This window comes from Athene cunicularia (genome assembly GCF_003259725.1).
Source record: "Athene cunicularia isolate RWA chromosome 3 unlocalized genomic scaffold, athCun1 chr3_part1, whole genome shotgun sequence".
In the NCBI taxonomy this organism is placed as follows: domain Eukaryota; kingdom Metazoa; phylum Chordata; class Aves; order Strigiformes; family Strigidae; genus Athene; species Athene cunicularia.
The window spans coordinates 85,625,328-85,646,740 of NW_020799097.1; the positions used below are offsets into that span (position 1 = coordinate 85,625,328).

General features: G+C 35.1%; 1 protein-coding gene across 8 annotated transcripts in view; it reads right to left on the reverse strand.

Moving 5' to 3' along the window:
• The window catches only part of CEP170 (centrosomal protein 170), a 100,636-nt gene that overhangs the window by 65,016 nt on the left and 14,207 nt on the right, over window positions 1-21,413 (reverse strand). For all 8 annotated transcript variants that reach the window (XR_003397990.1, XM_026844743.1, XM_026844740.1 and 5 more), the window contains exons 2-6: window positions 13,478-13,623; window positions 8,512-8,601; window positions 2,768-2,846; window positions 2,095-2,153; window positions 1,822-1,984 (exon numbers count right to left, since the gene is read on the reverse strand). Coding sequence is in view for 7 of the 8 variants with exons in the window: in XM_026844743.1 (XP_026700544.1) it covers window positions 1,822-1,984; window positions 2,095-2,153; window positions 2,768-2,846; window positions 8,512-8,601; window positions 13,478-13,582 (496 nt within the window). In the remaining variant the exon portion in view is untranslated. The remainder of the gene's footprint in view (window positions 1-1,821; window positions 1,985-2,094; window positions 2,154-2,767; window positions 2,847-8,511; window positions 8,602-13,477; window positions 13,624-21,413) is intronic.

Sequence of the window (21,413 nt, forward strand, 5' to 3'; positions counted from 1 at the left end):
ATAAACTTGGTGGCTGGATAACTGATCCGGGTTCTAACTATAAAAGCTTACTAATGACTTGATCAAAACTTTTGGCACAAATGATTATGCAAAGGCAGCTGACATCGCTTATTGTTACCCTGATGTATCTGTAAACATTATTTTCTGCTTTTAGTTTGAAGTCATCAGCATAGCAGAACATTCCTAAAAGCTGTCTGTTGCTATTTCTGTGAGAAGATTCTCACTTTTATCCACATTGACCTTTCAATGAAATCTGAACTCACTGCATGAAAAACTGATCAAATTTTGCAATGTTGCCAAGGTTCCAAATTGCTGACAGCTACTACAGAGTGCTAAAAGCTACCTTGTGCAAAACATTACTGGGCACAACCTTTTTTTTTTTTTTTTTTTTCTTAAAAAAGGTAATAGTTACAATGCAATTATAAAATGTTATTTTTTATATAGGATGTATAGATGATTAAACACATTTAAATTTAAAGATTGAATTAAAAAAGAAAAACCATAATTAAGATTTCTACCTTGATGATAAAGTCATTGGATTAGTTTTGACCTGATTTCTTGATCTCTTAGCTATTCCACTATCATACAGACGTTCTGAAGATACTTTAAACAGTCTTTATATAAAATAACATGATCTGTTCAAATCCACCCCAGTCTGTTACTTTGCCCATCATGAATTTCAACATTTTTATTCAATGTTTTATTCACTGCCATTCCAAAGATGATACATAATTTCATTGCCATGCCAGAAGTGTCAATATGATTTGAAGATACTAAGTACTACTTTTTTTAAACAGCATTACACTTTATTCAATACTGAAGTGTTTTTAAAAACTGATGCTTGTGCATTGAATTAGCAATAGTAAACAGCTATGCATATATACAGCAACAGTGAGACAATGAATCCCCAAAAAGCTTCTAAGACTTGCACTCAAATATAAATCCCTATCACTTTCTTATTTTTAGAAGAGTGAAAAGAAAAATGGAGATGAGGATAAAAAACCTGCTAGTTTATGAAAAATTGAGAGGACCCAAATGCTGAAAAACCATACTGAATGGGAAGACTGAAGTAATGGATAGGCTTTATGTAACCTTAAGAGGATGCTAGATCAACCAACAAAATAAACAGGTTAATTACTTATACCACATAATCCTAGATGTGGGGAAGAGAACTCTTTGAAGTGTGTCTTCCACAAGAACAGATTAAACCTAAACAAAATTGTACAGACCAAGTCAGCTCCATATTAATGAAGCAACAATAACCAATTCCTTTCTCACCACTATGACAGATTACATAAAAATGAAAGATGATGTAGAAATAAGACCAAAGCTAGTTTCTACAGATTTTTATACCACAATAGAACACTTAGGGTCTATCCTGATGCATCTAACAACGAATTCTAATATCTATAAAACAAACCAACAAAACACCTACCCGAATAAAAAATAATTTTTAAAAAAAGAGAACACTTGACAATGGTGGTGGTAAAAACTACAAACTGTTCCTGGACAAATGCTTTCAGTTAAACAGCAAAAAATAGCACGTTCCTGCCACAAATACTGAAAGTTTGTGATTTGGGGAAAGAGAAATGCAAAATCTGATAAATGTTGATTAAATGTCCTTTTAAAAGTTTTCTTAACATGTGGATGCTACAGTACAAAAGGCAGAAATTCAGTTATGAAAGTAATCAATCATACAAAGTAGGTTTAAAGTTTCACCTGTGGAGTTTTTATTATCTACAGAATTGCACAAGTATCCTACCAAAGCAAATGAACACCCTTTTCAAGTTTTTGTGCTTCTGCAGCAAAAATGAACCTTACCCACTGATTTCTCTTCAGTTTTCAGTCCTTCTGTAGATTTGTGGTGCACTTCAGCTGTGGAGTCTGTTACCTTGGACTCTGAGCATTTGGAGCTTGTTTGCTTCGATCCATCTGTCTCTGAAGATTTTTGGGACAACTGGAGCTGGCTTGTGAATTTTTCATGCTACATGATATTAAATAGAGGAAAAAAAACCCTCAAAGAGTGGAAAAAATCCCTATGTTACCACTAACTATACAATGACAGAAGACCACCTAGGAACTGCATGTTGTTACCTTAAGTGCTTCTTCAGGGACTCTCATCTCTCCCCTGACAACAGTAAAAAGATTATTATGTAGGAAATGCTAAGGAAAATACTGGAAAGATTTCTCAGATCACAAGAGGATTTTACAGAAAAGCAGAAGCTCTGCAGCCTATTCTGCCATTGGAGTGGTGACACTTCTACAAATATGTCACTGTTAGAACTAGCATGTACAATCATAACAAAGCAAATGCACAGTGCAATTATTTACTATTTGTAAATAGAACACTGAGTAGATATGTTGTAATAATACAAGTTCTCATATTTTTTCCCCCCTTTGGTGGTTTGCTGAATAATTACTTGTAATCTTCTCTACTTGTATAGACTCTCAGATGATAGAAATATTTGGGTATTTACCTCAAAAAAAAAGAAGTAATATTTCTTAAAGTTACACATTCCAATGAAATTGTAATTGGAGGATGAAGTTTCATACAGTGAAAAACAATTACATGTATTTTATCAATAGTTCTGATGAAGTTACAGTATGCTAAAGCCTGCCATTTTCTCTAATATAGGCATTTTTGTAGTAATGAAATAAATATTTCAAAGTTGCTTCTCAAATAATATGAGAATCTTTAATTTAACACAACCATACTTTTAACAGGAAAAACGTGTCCTGATACTGCCCATTTCTATGACAAGGATATCATATCCAAATCTCAATTTGTCTTCTAACTTCAGAGTGATGTATGTCTGTTCTGGAATCCTCACGTCATTCACAAATGTCTAAAGAAATAATGAGGACAGATAAAGATACTGTTAAATTCCAAAATAATAAAATGACAAATCACTTAAATAGTTTTATAAGAAAGTTTTCAGCACTGAAAATTTTCTACTGGTGATTCACTGGGGAATTAAACTATAAGCTCAAATTGCCACCCGCTTCACTAAATATTTCCAAAGAAAGCTTAAACACCAGTTGCTAACCAGGCTGCTGACATCGCACTGGCCTTGAAAAGTTTCTTGTTAATCTTGTTAGCAATATTTACTGAATTGCTGTTTAATGTTCCCTCAAATTAGCACTTCCTCTCATTATTTTTCTTGTACTTTTCTTTTTCAATCCCAATTAGCTGTCAGAATTAATTTATCATCACATTTGTCCAGCATTTAACATTGGATATGAGAGTACTGAGGTAGCTTATAATTTCTGAATGTTGTCAAAGGACTTAGAGGAAAAATGGACAAAGTTAGTGCTCCCGAGTAACTCCAAATAGCAGTAATAAAGAATACAATATACTGTGACTGTTGAAAGAGTAGGTGTAACAACATTTTTAAGCAGAAATAACATTATTATACCAGCTAGCAGCAAAGCAAAGCAAATTCCATAAACCTGACAATACCTTTAGAAAACTCAGGTACTGCACAATAAGTAAGCCTCTCCTCCTTGAAATCACCATTGGAAACATAGTTGGAGAAATCACACAGGCTTTCAGTGATTTGGAGAATGATTTATGTACCCGAAAGTTTGCCCAATTTCACCAGCCATATCTGTTGGCTGTTAAGAGGCAGTACAGATTACCAATCACTCCATTTTCAAGGTCCAGATTAAACCCAACAGCAAAAACCAACAAGGAATTTGCAAATACATGCTGGTATAAATTTCAAGAGAACACCTGAGATATATACAAAGACTAATTACAGAGGCAGCAAGAAGGAAAAATAATAACATGTTCAAATCAAAATGGTATCAGAGAGTTGGAAAACAATTTAATCTCTCTGGGAAAAAACCTAAATAGGTCTCGAAGTTAGAGTATTTAAACCCTAAAGAAAATTCTAGAAAGTCACTTACATGAAATTCTAAAACAGACACAAGCCCTTGTAAGAAGAGTGAGTGTGTGTGTGTGTGTGTGTGTGTGTGTGTGTGCACGCGCATGTAGTTGGAGGAGTTTATTCCTTCATTGGAACTGATCTCCGTCTTTAAAGACTGATTTACAGTCTTAGGAAGGTAAGCTCTCAATGTCAAGCAAACTGCCCAGGCTATTAACATCAGCAAGACTTGAAGGTGCATGTGATGACTTCAGCTACCAGAAACCAAGGATGGTAACACACTGCAGCAGGAGTGGGTGTCAGAGGCAGAGTGTGTTCTTTTCACATCTTGCCCTTTTGCTGTTGGAGGGGATGCTTAAACCTACAGATAGGGACTTCTCCCACAACCTCCCACCTCCCAATGATAGCTCTCAAACTGACCCTTCTGCTCATCCTGAGAACTCTCCAAATTAGGCTGAATCTCTAACTGTGAAAAAGAATGGTTTCTTAAAGTGAAATTTGTTACCTTCAGAGAAAACTGTATATTGTGTCAGTATCTTCTGAATTGAGTGATGGAGAAATATAAAAGGGTGAAGACATGTTTTGTCTAGCAGAATAGAATATTTAGAATATTAAGCTCTCAATTACAAAAACTAGAGATCAGGCCGAAGAATAAAAAGAAAACAGTAAATTTAACTCTGTATCATATTTAAGAGACTTTCGGAGTTACAGATCCTTGAAGAATCTACAGTGTAAGCTGACAAAAAACCTGCACAGCATCTTGCCTTAAACTACTCCTCAAAGCTCAATTGAAATCTGCATTAAGAAGCTACAATTTACACTCTAAGTTCATCTCACCTATATTCCCCCCTGGCTTTCTTGAAATCTTCCCTCTCCTTTTACCTGAAAAGAATGCAACATCTGGACTTATAAGAACGTAGCATCTTCCTTGTAAGAAACATGAATAATCAGCTATATGTGAAAAGTCTCTTGTCCCTTGGTGTTACTTCCTTCTGCTTTCAAAATACAAAATGAAGCCTTAACTTAGGGCAAATTCAAGGCAAATAAAATATTTATGGATTAGCTGGTATGAGACTTGCATTATTTACGAATTATTTATCAGTCATATCTTTTCTCATACCTCAAAAAATTTATAGTTTCTTGCTCATTTTTACTTATCATAACAAGTTATTAACACGTTAATACTACAGATAGAAGATTAAATCCAGAGTGCCTTTCTGAAACACATTTACTATTGGTTTATGCCAGACTTGGGGACTCAGAATATTGCAACATCACAGGATCATCCTGCTTCTAACTTAAGAATTCTACAACAACATGTTTTTAAGGAAAGTAGTAGCTGAAATATGCCATTTTTTAAGCACTTTGAACTTAGGGCTACAGGCACAAAAATAATAAAATTGAATAATTAAGAAAACCAAGAATCTGAATCTTAATGCTTCTGTTGTTCATCTAAATCTAGTATTAGATGAAGTCTGGAAAGACAGAAACAATATTCTTCCCCAAATCAGGAAAGGGATCTTCTGTTTTATTTTCTTTTTCTAAATGAAAATTATGTTTATTTCATTACTTAAAAAATTGCTTACCAACTTCAGAGAAACTATCTTCCATGAGAAATAAGAATTCAAGGTACAACTATTTACTGGTTTGTAAGCATGAAACTTTGAGTGGTGTTTAATGCATATTTATTCCACTTTAACACTGGGAGAGTCCAGAGCAAAAAACCCATGTGAAGAATACCCTCAAGGCAGCCTGAATATTAGTGAATCAACAAAATTTAGGCTGCCTTGCAGACGTGTTTATATATATATGTACGTTTTCATTTTTACTCCTGGGTCAGAGTTCTGAAATTCATGTGCATGCAGTATACTCAACCCAGAGAACTCTGAAGAATGTGTGTGCAGTCTACAGACATCCTCATGACTCAATTGATGGCATACAAGAACCAAGCCTTAGTTGCTTTGCCACTGGACTATTCAAATCCCACAGCAGGTTTTGAGATGCAAGACAAAGCTAGATTGAAAAAGTCTGTTACTATATAAATAAAGAATCCTTTTCACCCTTTAAATCACTCTATACACATTTTTATATATTCCCGGGATTTCCAAAGGTTTATTCAAATAGTGAGCGTCAACTCTCTTTAACCCTTCACAAAGTTTGCTGAGCACTTTGAAATCCATTCCTAAAACAATCTGAAGGGACTTCACTATCCTGTAAGTATCCCTGAGAGGATCTTTATTCAAGAGGTCCATGGATGTTTGACAATTTTCCTGGTATGTTTTTGATGTCACAAGTCAAAGGAGAAAATACGGTTGAATTCTGTTGATACTGGTGAAATAACAGGTAACATCTTAGCAACCACGTACATTTTCTTCAGAAAAGAGAAATTCCTTAATCTTTTTAATATGAAATAAAAGCAGTAATGACCAGAAGTCAACATGATGGATTATTAGAAATAAAACTTTACATCGTGTAAATCTGACTAAAATTTACTTTTGCTTTATTTTCAAAGTTAGATGTACGAAGTCCAAGATGAAGACTGCTGTAACCTTTTCACTGAACTTGGTGTGCACCAACCACATAGATAAGAATATTCAGGCATTAGGGCATCAGGTGCAATTACAGTTCATCTCATAAAATTATTTGGAACTCAAAAAACTCAAAATAAACCCCCCATGTATTGGCAGTAGCCATCTCCCCTTAAACTCAAATTATTTTGAGTGGTTAAAGTGCATTACACCAAGAATAGAGTCATCCTGTATACTAAGAAAAGTCTTTATCTGTTCTCCAAAGAAATGGAACTAACTGAGGAGACCCAAAATAAACGTTTGCTCTCGAAGAAGCAAGCAAAATACGAACAGGTAGAAGCTGATGAAGCACTAACAGAGGAACGTGGCTCTCAGGGTGGTGTTTTCATTGGAAACAGTAGCTAGACTAGAAAAATTATTGCCTAGTTAGTAGTTCACTGCATAGTAGAGAGCCACTGCATATACTGTTCTGCCACACAATTAAGCAGTGTTAGAAAATTATGTGCGTCTTCTTTTGACCTGAAACCAGCTAGGTAGAGGTATGTAAGAAAAGCACAGTTGGAAAGAGACAGTAAAGGAAACACTGTAAAGACAAAGAGCAAGGACTGAACTTCTGGGACTTAATACTCCCTGTCCCAAAACTGTGGGAAGAAAGAGTTCCTTTGATGTCTCTGGGTAAACAGCTATCGAACAAGTGAATCAGAATGAATCAGATCAAGCAAAGCAAATAACTGAAAGTTCTTTATCACAGGCAAAGAAATGAGTCGAAGGAAGGCCTCTTTACATATATTTTTATTAAACTCATTTTGTGACAAAGCAATGAAAATCCAAAGGCATGCTTATTGACCCCTAGAATTAGGGAATAAAATCAAATGGCTCAGCAAATAATTACTATGCACTGAATTCATTTTTGATCACTGCCTTTAAACAGTACACTGACTTTCAAAACACGGAGGTATATTAAATATTTAAGGAGTAGAGTTTCTATATATCTACAAATGTTCAAAGGATATAACCCTTCAGTTTATACTGGTTTCATATAGAATTGAGACTGACTCTTTGGAAGGCTGTTAGTTACCTTAAAAATGCAGAAAAGCTAACAGAGAAAAATGAATAGTATTTTTAGTTTGAAATGCACTTCAAACACCAAAACCTAAATCAATGCTAACAGGCAGTAACTTGAGATGTCTTCATCTTCTATTTTTTTAAACATCTGACAAAGCTATTCACTACCACTAGCTTTCTAAATATTAATTCAAATAAGCAATCACAGATAAACTCTCACTGTATTCTGGACATATTTATGACACAGACAAACATTTAAAGTTATATAAAGTAACAATCATGACTAGTGTGTATAAACAGCTCATAAAGAAGTATCTAAAGGGCTAAAAAAACATAGTTACTAAGTTTTTAATAATCTATTATAATATGCAAAACTTTTATAAAAGGTGCTTACCCAGAATATTTTATATGTAATTCCTAGAAAAGCCTGAAAATGTAAAATGTCATATGAAACTTTACTTTGCTCATAACTTTGCATTTTTCCTGTATTAGTCTGTAATAATTTTACACACATTATTCAGACATTTTGACAAAAAGCATACTGAAAAATTATATGGTTATTGCAAATAGTTATTGCATACTTAATTCTTTTTTTCACACATGAAGTACAGTTTAACATTCTTTTCTGTCTGAAAAAAGGAAAAAAAATAGTGTATGAAATAAAAATCTATTTAACCAGGTATGAGAGATTGAAATATCTTTTTTCTTTTTTACAATATAATCAAGATTTTTTTTCTCTACATTTCTGAAATACAGAAGAGTAATATATTCCTTTTTATTCTTTTAGAGTGTTTTCCCTACTGCAAAGGCCCTCTTATTAATGGAATTTACTGCAGCCCTTTAAATAATATGGAGTGGAAAACCCCTGCAAAAACTACATTCTCCTTTTGAATGTTCCCTCATTTCCAATTTTGCATTAAAAGGATATTAATGTACACTTGTTAAGTCATACTCTCTTTGCTCAAAAACCCTTTAAATCAAGAAAACATACAAAAGATATGGCAAGCTATTCATTTCTGATGTTAACTTACCCCATTCAAGCTGCCCAAATCCTTCACCAAATGTACATCCGTAGAGGCATCATAGTTAAGCACAGCATGCTGCTTGTCCACACTTCGTGACTAAATTGTATTAAAAAAATTATATAAAATAAAGTATTTCAAAAACAGATCCAGATAGTGTTAATGGATATTTCTTAAAGTAGTGTGATTATTTTCTATGTATCACATTTATTCAAATTAAATAAAAGAGTTGCTCCTGCATATGAAAAAACTCAATCCCTAATCATATCTAACTCCAGCCCCGGATGCCCATATGCTCACAGCAAAATTTTAAATTTAATTCAGAAGAATTATTTTCTTAATGTTTCCCCAAATGCAATTATAAGTCAGATCCAGCTATACCTTATCCAAATTTATATTTTTCAGTTCACCATAGTATCACTGATGTTTTATCTAACATCTTCAACTTCACTTTTCTCTCCCTCTCCTTAACTACATGCATCTTTTGGAGCATGAGTGTGAGTCTGTGATATTGCTGTTCCCTCTGAAACACACTGTTTCCTGTCATGCCTCAGTAAATACTCTATTATGTTGCATGGGATACTTACCTTAGTATATAAGCATTCAAATTGGTTTTCCTTGATCTCAATTTCCTAAACAAATTAGCTATAGTCTCTTCACCAAATGTCTGAGCAGTTCCTGAATTACTATTCCCATTAGTTCTAACTCTTTATCAGTCCTTCCTTAAGGACTTTCACATTTCACATCCAAATGCTAACCCATAGATCAGGAACAAACCCTGTTACTATTTCCTCTGAGAACACCACTTCCCTAACAGCTAAGTCCCTCTCTTAGCATTTGCCCATGGCCAAGTGTTTGTAGCCTGAAGTGCTGACTGCAAGCAAGGAAGAAGCAGGGCTGCACATACACTTCCTTCAAATATGCATGTGGTCAGCATCTTGACATCTAGAAAAGTTCCCAACTAGATGGAGCCCACAGCTCATGCTCCCCAGTTGTGCGGGACTGATCTCAGTCTGATTCCTGGTAATTCTGCTAGTGCGGTGTTCTGACATGATGGCACAGCAGTAAATTTCTTCCAACAGCATTCTTTCCAGCTTCAGGTTTGTATCTTCTATCCATGCTACGCACCTCATTGTTCAGGGCTAAAGAGCACTGAAAATGGTAACTTTCTGTCTGAGACAACTGTACTTATTTCTGTACCAGCTTGCAGTCTGCCAGTTCTAGGAGTCCTAGGTCATCAAGTGCATTAGCCAGTTCAAGGCATCAAGAAGGAAATGCTTTCTCTTCTCAGAATCCCACATTTAGCATCTCACTCCTCCTCCCTTTCTTGAGACTTGCTTCTTTTCAATTTACTTCCTTATTCTTCCTTTATATGCCATCTTTTGACTGGTTTGTTTTCTCCTCAAAGGAGTGAAATCAGTCCTCTTCTGCTCATACTTATTATTTTACTTTTAGACTTCTCATTTAAGCCAATTTGCTCTGCAGTCCTGAGCGGTATAGAAGGGGAGCCAGGATACAAAGGGAAAGGGGAGAATTAAGGAAGAGAAGGACAAATGAAAAAGGCCCATACTAATAAAAGCTGCAGTTGTATACTACATCAGTTAACTGTTCTTAATGGTAGATGAAGATAAAGAAAGATAGTTCATTTCCCACTAAATGAGTAACCGTTCCTCAAGTGAAAGCAAGCTATCTCAATAAAATCAAATTCACTGATGTGGGTGTTCTGCTGAGCCTACAATGTCGAGCAGAGATTACATTTTCCACACTCAAGTGATACAGCAATGCAGACACAAGAATTACCCTATCTTTAGCTAGGGTATGGAAAAAATTTCTGAACCTCTTTCAATTATGTTATTCAAATACATATTGTATTAGTATATCAATTATTATCTTTATGTGCTACATCCTATCAAAAATAAGTCAAAATGGAAAGATACTTAAGGCTTCATGATATTTTGTCACATCTTCAGAAATGGTAAGAATAATTACTCAAGTCTGTGACTTTTAGAGAAACACCTGAAATTCTGCAGAACTTTAAAAAGTTCTTCTCAGGCTCAGATTACTTGCATATAAGTGGACACATTTTTTATTCATTGCGGATGATTTTTACAGGTGCAAACACTGCAGACCTTTCAAATGCCATTTTTCCTTCTGATTTGGTATTGCAGCTTTCCATTCAAATTTAAGCACTGTCAAAATTACTTTTTATAAGACTGTGGTTCCCTGTCTGGCAGCTAAGCACCACACAGCCGCTCACTCACTTCCCCCTGCCCCAGTGGGATGGGGGAATAGAAGAGGAAGAGCAAAAGCAAGAAAACTCATGGGTGGAGTTAAAGACAGTTTAAGCAGTGGAGGAAAGAGGAAGAAGAAAGAAGAAATAAAACAAGTGATGCAAAGGCAATCACTCACCACCTCCCACAAGCAGACCGATGCTCAGCCAGTCTTCGAGCAGTAGTTACCTTCCCCAAATCCCCTGCCCTCAGTTTTTATGGCCGAGCATGACATTATATAGCACGGAATGTCCCTTTGGTGAGTTTGGATCACCTGTCCTGGTTGTGTTCCCTCTCAACTTCTTGTGCACCCCTACAGTCACATGTGTGTAGGAGCAGGATGAGAGAGAATGCCTTGAAACTGTGCACACACTCTTCAGCAATAGCTAAAATATTGGTGTGTTATCAACAGTGTTTTTGTCACAAATCCAAAACATAGTATCATAAGGGCTTCTATAAAGAAAATTTAACTCCAACCCAGATGACCCAGTACAAGGATTTACATATGACTGCAGAAATAATAAAAATCACAGAATAACTGTGCTAAGAGTTGTATGAATATTAAGAAGAAAACTCCATCCTCAGTTAAAATAAATTTCTAACTGCCATTATTTTAGACAAAGACTCTTCAGTCCAATCCAGACTACTAAGAAAATGTTCAGAATACAGAAAACAAGAGTATTCTTCCTTGGAAATAATTTTGATACTATGAATAAGGTAGATTTCTTTATCTTGGAGATTATTTTCCCATCAAGATTCAAAAAGTTTTCTAAAAAATGGTGAAAGAAGGGGAAAATGTGGTGTCTATCCACAAGCAGGGTGAGGTATTGGAGCAGATAGCTAAATACCAAGACTGCACACTATGTTTGAGCATATTTACAAAATAACACATTTAAAACAAATCTGTATTCCCAGACATGAACAAACTCTCTTAGAAGAACAGTCTTAAGTACAGATCTGAAGTCTAGTTGTATCAAGCATGCATCAGAAGTGAAATGCTTTTTAATAAGGCTTTTATAACATGTTTTCTGTCAAGAAATTATGAATAAAAGCATTAAATTCTGCTTTCTTTATCATGCATTGCCCACATGCTTTGCAGTAAGAGAACAACCAAGTTGTCGGGTGGAAAGGAAGGTCCTACACAAAGAGCTATACATACAGAACAAGAACACATTATTAGCTTCTCTTTTAGTGGGTTCCTCCCCCTGAAGTGGTATGTGATGTTACAGTCATGCTGGCATGTAGATCTAACATAGCAGCAGGCTAAAGAGAATAGTTTTTGAGAATCACCAGGCCCAGGCTACCTCTGAAGTCAATGCACAACAAAAAACATTTATAAATGACTGGAATCTATTCACAATATTAATCAAAGAGACAGCTACTTTTGAAGGTGATGATGACTTCAAGTTTTGTAACACAAAATAATAAATGCCTGAGAATTCAGCTTCACTCTAAGGACTGATCAAGCAATGGAGAGGAGAGAGCCCAGGGGAAAGAGAAGGAAGAAAAGGCTCCCTTATTCAGAGAAAACAACCCACTACAAATTAGTGGTAAAATAAAAGCATGTATTTATTATAATCTTTTGGACAGAAACCAATGTGGTGGAGTTTTTTGGTAGCATTTTTTTCATTGTTTTGGGTGTTGGGGAGGTTTTGTGTTTGTTTGTTTGGACTTTTTTTTAAAAGTTCCCACATAAATCAACAAGACATCATTCTGCCTGTCTTTAAAGTGAAATTAAGAGTATTTTCAACTACTTTCTAACAGGACAAAGTACCTCCATAACCAATAAAACTTTTGGATGCCTTTGGAGGTTGAGAGCCAAATCAGTTTACTAGAGATATTACATTCTGAGTAAGACACATAAATTTCTAGGCACTTCAATTTCAAGTGAGATTAACGGCCACATACACAACTCTTAAAATCCAAAAGAAAATATTTTATTGAATGGTAGGAAGGGTTGAGAATATTAGTTTTGAAGTTCAATCTCCTTAAGAGCTCTACAGTAAACAAAGACAAGAATTCAAGAAGAAACTCCCAAAATATTACTATTAACCATTCAAAAATTATATATACTAGAAAGAAGCAGCTCAGACAACCAGAGCTTTAACAGGAGAAAGTGCCTGCAGTGTGGCTACATAACAATACAGTTATACATCTCTAAGAGTTCTGCATAGTGATCCGCAAAGCTGAGGAAACTACTGAAGTGCCAAACTGTTTTGACTAAGACTTGTATTTTTGAGTCATTCAACTTCCTCAGACACAGAGAAATACTCTTCCGTACTAATGTCGTTTGCCTTTGTACAGAAAGATCAGGACATCAGGATAGTTATATCAAATCATGTGACTAAATTAGATAACAAGTTGCAGAAAAAGAAATCTCTTTTCAAAACCATCCAGTGCACTTAGCAATATCACATTTTATGGAGCCTACTTGGTTTACTGATCATATTGCAAATTTTATTTCATCTTGTATTCTAGCATTCTATATGTGATTTGTATTAAGAAAATGTGGTCCTCTGCAGTTCGACAGTAACTGTATGACTGATGGCAATATATTTAAACTAACGTTTTTCTATGAACACAAAAGATTAATCAAAACAATCGCTCCCTCAGTATCTGGGGAATTTAATTTTCAAAAGGAATACAAAACTGGTGCATTAAGTTCACAATTTGAGCAGTAGCACATGGAAGGCTGATGCAATTACCTGTAACATCAGCTCACAGTCATCTCTTCCAACAAAAATCATTTCTCGTGGCAGCCTATGGCGGGTGCCTCCACTGCTCACCAAAAACCAGGATGTTAAGCTCATTTTCTGCTTAGCTGATAAATCCTTGGCAAAGCTACGTCATCCTGGAAGAAGAAAAAGAGAGAGACAGAGAAATTCACTTTAGTTATTTTTAGCTACAGTTACTGCTCAGCAAACACTGTGAGCAGAATACAAAAAGCCTCTGAAAATACAGCACTCTCAATAGCATGTACTGAACCCAGCAATCACAGGAAGTGACAGGCTCCAGATTTACAGTCAGAGGCTCTGCTTCATGCAACTAGGCAAATTTAATTGGAGGTGAGCTTCTTCAAAATGAACAAGCAGCTAGTTCATGCCAAAGTCATACATCAAGTTGTCAGAAAGCTTTTAACATTTGACCGCTTATTATCAAGATAATTGCTACATTAACGCTTCACTATCACAACGTTCAATAAACAAACATGGCAAATGTTCACAGAACACAGCAAGTAACTTGCATGTGTGTCATTACATTTTCCTACTAAAAAGAACTACCTCATTTGGTTTTAAGCTCAGGTCCTCTGTACAACACCAAGTGAAAGCTTAAATTAAAGGACGTTTTGCTTCTTATTTAACCTTAGATTTCTGCAATAAAACTTGTATCTTGGAAATTTAGAGTGTATCTTTAGAAATGTAACAAAGAAGAGGAAAATTAACAATTTAGAAGTTATTTGTAAGCAATAAAACTGTAAGTAGTATTCCTACAAAACTTAAATTTTCCAATAAACAACATGACATATTACATACACAGAAAAAATCCCACAGCTATTTAAAATGTCATAAAGTACAAAATAAAACAAAACCTTGAAAGTGGATACAATCTTTTATGAAAAACTTCTTCACATAGTATGGCCTACTTGAAACTGAACAGAAATATTATTAAAAGCACTCTCCAGAGTAATTCAATGTTTGATGCTTGGAAAAGCATTTAAGAAGTATTCCAAACCTCTCTAAGAAAAAGCAAGACAATGCAGTAACTTAATTCATTCATTACCACTCTGTATTCACTAAAAGAGAAGCTAAAGAAAATAAAAAGCAACCCATCTGCATTCCTCTCAGTACCAAATGCCAGGCATTTATCTTCTCTTTTATTTTATGTCATTTAGTGAAATTATGCAAGGGTAGCAAATGTAGTCTTGAGCATAATCTGCATAATAACCAAAATGCATGTAAACACTGGCCCATTACACAAACTACAGTCAAGAAGAGACACCTCAAATGATGAAAACTTATTAAGAGGACTGAGTCAAAACTGCATCTGAAAATGACAGAATAGACCTTTACAAAACAGTAAGTCAAAAGCATACCATGGCAGGTGCTAAAATGAACCAGCAGAGCTGTCAACCCAGTTGAAAAAAAATAACATAATTCAAATGCAAGAAATTAGAAAGATTTAATTTGCTAAAGATTTACTTAATGAAAAAGCAAATATGTATCGCAACAAAGTGATACCTACAGTAGGATTACTTTTCCATAGCTGTATCACAACACATTTGTCAACTGAAACTTATGTCCACTTAATGTTCTCCAACATCTTCAGCTTCTCTATTATACTTCATTCATAGAAAATATGAACATTACAAATTACATCTACAACAATAACTTGCTGAAATCAAATTTAGACATCTAGTTACCAAATAAGTGTTTTAGTACTTCAGACATTTTACTCAGCACCTTTGAAGGAAATTAACATTTGTGGTTTTAATTTAACCTAGTTTAAAAGTAAAAGATAAACTAGGTCAATCAAATGACATTTTTCCATTCCTTTTAGGAAAGGAAAAGGAAGTATCAGAAATGGCCAGCCTAGGTTCTATTCCAGCTTTTAACAAGCAAATTAAATGGATGTTTGACAGCAAGCATGCTGTTCAGTATCAAAGCTCCTCATTCTGTTTATATTTTCCTGCCTTTTAAATCTCCCATCTGCTTATCATAACAACATTTACACCATTTGGCCTTCCTGCTCTAATTGGAAATTCATATGAAAACCTCCAAGAGGATATAAGCTATTACAAAAAGTACTTAGTCAAATACTATGTTTTAGTTTACATAGGCAGACTGTCAATAAAGGAGAAAAACTATTTTTATTTATAAAACAGACAAGTAGGTCAACAACTAGAGCTAGAAAACAACCCCAAAACTCCCAATCTCCCACAAACGATAAAGCCTGACAATAAACAGATTAAATTAAGCTATCTGAAATAATTTTTAAAAACCCATATTGTACAGAGCAATCATTGCCACACAACTTGGCAGCAGTTTTGTAGTTAAAAGCCCATCACCATTTCTATCAAACTTAATAATGTTGTACTTTTCAAACAGTGCTGTCTGTCTCAACTGCGACGAATCACCAACCTAGATACATATTTTATTTTAAAGTATTCTTTAGAATAAACCAATGCCTTTGATCAAAGCTGTGCTGAAATCCTGCATAGCAAAACTGGCTGAAAACAGGATACAGTAGCAACAGTTACTTAATATGAGAACTAAAAAGTACATTAAAAATTTGAGATGAAACTGCACACTAGTTATATGAACAGTATATGGACAATTAGATTGCATCCTGAAAACTTCATGAAAGGCAACAATATTTTTAATATACTGCTGTGTTAAGTACTCTGGCTGTAGTATTCTGATCAATACAGGCATGAAAGATTGTTCATTGTCTAGGAGATACCAAATTAAATTACTGTATGGCAGGTGCAAAATCATCAGAAGTGGCTCTTTACACAGTGTAAGTTTAGGTCATGATAATTCCTGCAATTAAATATTATAGATACTAAAAGATTACACTGGGTTCAAAAAGCAATAAGCACTCATGGAAGAAAAAATTATCATGCATGTTAAATGCAATGACCCCACTTATAGATCAGGAACTGCATGCGTTGTGCATTTTGAGAGGCTAGGAGCATGCTCTAGTAAGGTTCCACTTGCTGTTGTCCTACTTAATAACTTCTCTTCCTTACTTAGCCTTTGTTTATGCAGAAGAGGATACTTGTCCAGATGGATCTGTCCTACTCCAGCACAGATTACACTTTTTAAATTAAGTATTTACCGAAAATATTATGATTTTGACTCTAGAAAAAGTAATTTTAAATGCTTTATTGAAGCATTTTGTTTTATTAGTCTTTCCTAATATGGCAGTATTGTGTTTCAGTCTTTAAAGAAACTAGTGAATATTATTAAGACTTGAACATTCAAAGCAATACTTCATTCTAGATACGTGGAAGTCTGTTGCTGAGACATCTATTGCAACTGCAAAATATTTCCTTGTCTGCAAAAGAAACAGCATTTTATGGTGAGGGACTATGAATTTCAAAAGGCAGTAACCAGTGTAAGAATGAACACATACATGGGTAATAAGCCATTTGAAACAGATGATGCAGCAACAGGGAAACTGGCTGCATCATCCCTGTAAACATAATTTAGTCCAGAGAACTAAAGCCCTGCATTATGTAGCCAAAAGATGGGTGTAACCAATTTCAAGTACATCTAGAGAAATACTGCCAAGATTGCAGTTCTGATACAGTAATGTTATTGTAAGCAAAAATCCTTAATAATCTCACATTTGAGCAATCTACAGTCTACATTTTTCTGCCTGTAACTTAAACCAGTCAACTGTTTCCTGCAACTAAACTGTGAGTACTGAGATGCTGATCCTACAGAGAAACAAAAAGCTACGTTTAAAATTGAAACTAAATGTAATATATGCCTGAAATGGATTTTTAAGCACTTCAGTCATCCATATTAAGACTGGAAATGGTATAATTTTAATAGTACACAATTAACCTATTAGGGTACAACAAATTTTATTATGAATAATTTAAAATAACATTTAAAATAAACCCTGCATCAAGCTGAGACAAAGACCTGACAAAGCTGGAAGCCCTGTGTTGCCCGTTAGTTGCCCTTTTAAGTTCCTCTTTCCAGCTGATAAATTTTTTGCTAAAATTAAGTTTACCTTCTCATATAATTGCCTAATATATTTGGGGAAGCTTCAGAAAAAATAACGGAAACATTTCCAAAACAAGGATAGAGGAAAATATTCTATGTTACTAGCCTTAAAAAAAAATTAATAAGTAGTACCTCATATATGCAAATTGGTAAACTGAAAGGGACAGGAGGCCTTAGTACCAGTTTGTAGCCTTCCCCATCGCTCCTGCTCAAGTCTATCCAAATGCAGAAAAGCAATAGGCTTTTGAAAACTTTCCATGTGTATATCAGTTTAACAAGTACATGGATAAATTCTCTCAACACATCTGCCTACACAGAGCATGCTCCACAATTTGCTTTAACTAGCCATTTTTTAATATTATAGTGCCAGTTAGAACCAACAATAAGGAATCTTTCCCCAGTATTTTCTATCCATCCACTGTTGCTGGTAGAGAACAAACATGAGGACAGAAGACCCAGCAGGAGAGAAGACCACCACCCCTGGACAAAACACTTGAGCTGGAGCTAGGAAGACTCTGGAACGAGGAATCAAGAAAGGCAAACAACAGGCGGAAGTCATGACAAGGGAGAAATCACAATTAAGAGAGCACTAAGGAGCCAGTAATGACTGGAGAAGACTTGATGTTAAAGCTGCTTCCCAAGTCACAAAGAAATGCTGTCAGCAAACAATACCCATTGGAAAAGTGCCTACCATGACTGCTTTATTGACTATCCAGTGTAATTAAGGGTACTAGTGCCAGCAGTTCTATTTCTGACTGAAATGGAGAAATCCATGCTATAAAAAGAAAAGAGCAAAGTGAATATAATTCCAAGCCTGAAAATATTACTGTATCAATCTAATTGATATTGAAAAGTAATCTATAAAGATAATTAAAGATAGTTTTAAGTGGAAAACATGACAGTAATATTGTCTACCTTGTAAAACACTCTGAAGCTGGGCAGTATCACAAGCAGTGTTCCATGTGCAATCATAATTAACCTACTTAAATAAATGCATTAGAAAATAACCTTTAACTATATCGCCACATATTATTTTAACCAGGAGTCTACCTTACTCAGGGTAAAACAAAAAGCTTAACAGACAGTTAATCAGGTTTTTCTTTTTCTTTTCTCCCATCAATTGATTAGCCTGTGCCTTATTTATTGCACATCATTAAACACCTTTTGTGAATTATTAACTTCCTACTGACTTTATCTGCCATGCTCATCACCACAGCATGAGAAATTCATTAACACTTACGACAAAATCTCCACAAATATCTCTATAAAAGGTTTCTTATAAATGGGGAACTGTAGAGTGCTCTTTTTAACACTGAAGTATCTTGATCTTGAGTATTTAAGTTCCAAAACCATCAGCATTTAATCTTAAAAGTACCTACTTTAACACAACACTAGTGTTCAAATTGTCTCATTTATTTGTTACAACACAGAATACATAATTCTTTCGCAAGTAAGGTTAAAGTCACATGTAAGGTGGCTAGAAAATTAAGATTACTTTTCAAAAATATGGGTAGATGGCTCATCCACCATCATAAGGACTATAAATACAAGAATACGCATACTCTATGGTAGCCTCTAAATGTTTTAGTCATGAAATTATTGTTGGTGCTTTCATAATCCCCTGATTCTTCCACCAGTCACACTGCTGTCATCCCAGAAAGTGAGACAGAGGGCTCCACAGGCAACAGCCTCCTGGCTGAAACTGTTCTCATTAATACCTAGGGCTAGTGAATTTGTTAATAAAGCAGGTATCTTGTGCAGGAAAAAGGAAAAAAAAAAAAAAATGCATGGCTGAAGAACCTTTAATTGGGAACTAGAATTCAATCTACATAAGCCATCCTTCATGCCACAGCAGTGTGCAATGTTGCTCCTCAAAACCCTCGAATAAGTAAATACCCATGTAAATTAAAGTGGTATAGTTTAATGATCAATAAAATTATTTCCTGAAGAATTTATGGACCTTCTGAATTCAGTGTACTTCAGAAGGAAAAACAAGAAAACTTCAGTGTAGGCCACTGCTTGTCAAACAACATGGGATACAGCTATAAAAGTTTAGTACAGTGAAAAGACACTACCCAAATAATGTTTTGGTCAAGTCAAGTTGGATCAACTTTCCCTCTGAGGCTGAAGTTAGTGTCATAACAATATCCATAAAGTTTAACTAAAATATACCCTAAAAAGGCTATAATCAAAAAATAAATCAGTAGAAGCATAAATAAGGTAAATTATGCTCAAAAATCACTGAAACTCTTCATCAACATCCTCCAGACAAGATGAGCTCGCATACTTGGGAAAATTGACAAAAACAATCATAGACTTCCAGCTGGAATTGCTATTATCGAGTATTTCACTGACTGGAAATTTACCTGAACACATCCCTCTAGAAACATTCAAATGATATATACAGTTTTGAACAAGAAACTGTATCTGTTCACAATGATATAAAGAAATATTGCTATTAGTTATAATGTTTATGAAAATTATATGCAATTACTCAAGAGTTAAACTGACATAAGAGAATAGAACTGGATGGCAGGCACGGAAATAGGTAAAGTGGAAGAAAACAGGAAACCCAAGAGATGAAAAGTGAAGCATCCATTCAATTTAACTTCTTGCTCAAATGAGGAACAGGAGTACATTTAGGATATCTGTCCCTATCAAGACACCTCGGAAAAAATCTCAGTCCTCTTTGGTCTGTTGGCTTATCTCTCTTAAACTTATTAAGGTGTAGCTGACAAGGCAAGTGAACAGTATCCTCAGATATTCGTTCTGCTTCTGAAATATTTGACTTGTTCCACCTTAGCTCGAATATCAAAACTTGGCCACAGTTTCTTGAAAAACAGATTAGAAAATCATACTGAAACCTTATACTATGTCCAAAATACGTAACTTTCAGCATTCATTGAAAGATATACCCATGACTAAATTCTACTAAACAAGGGAAATACTAAAAGCAAAGAAACCCCCTTAACCACTATGCTGCAAAACTATTCTTTTTACCCCTCTCCTTTTTCAGTCTTATTTTTTTTTCTACACAGAGACGGAGGAGGAGAGAAGGCAAAACATGTATGTAAACCTTCTTGAATCTTACAAAATCACCTGGGCCTTTTGTTTAGACAAAGAAAATCCTTCACTCGCAAAATCTGCTAGATCTATATTTTTTAAAAAGTTATTTTAAGCTTAAGAAGAAAAAAACAAAAACAAAAACATAGAGCAGAAATGAAAACCAGAACAAGAAAATGCCTTTATAAAGCTGTGTCATGCCCCCCACTTTTTTTTACTGGTATGCATCCAACACGTGTAAATACGCACATTACCTGTATTACCTATCATAAAGATCTAACTAAAACCACAAGAGTTAGAGTTAGTTCTACCACATCAAAAAAAAAACAGCAGCGTATTTCTTGGGGGTTCTCTGGCTAGGAGAGTAAAGAAGAAGAAAAGCCAAACAAAAAAAGGGGCGTGCAGAGGAGGCAAGAGACATACAGCCAAACCTTCCACTTTACAGTGATGAAGCTGGAGGGTACTGTCTGTCTGGCACCCTGTGGATCTGGCCCGAGGAGCAGATTATCACAGCAGACTCCTCAGCAGCATCTTTGGGATTTCTTCCTTGTATTTTAATTACAAAAAGGCATAAAAGCCTTCTAGCTGGGAAAGCTAACAAGTATAGCGATGCTTTCTCACTGCATTCAAAGAGTTTGAGATCTCTGTAGAAAAGACCCAGATACTCTTCTTTCCCCATGCATCTGACAGAATAAGGACAAGAAAGCAGCTCAGGAGGCTGTTGTCTGTCAGTCCGCAAATCTGTCCCCTAATGTGGGTACAGCTGTGGGGCTGCGCAAGCATCCTCTCCCTTCCGTCCAGGTCAAAATTAGATCTCTGTCTATTTTATTGCTGTGACACA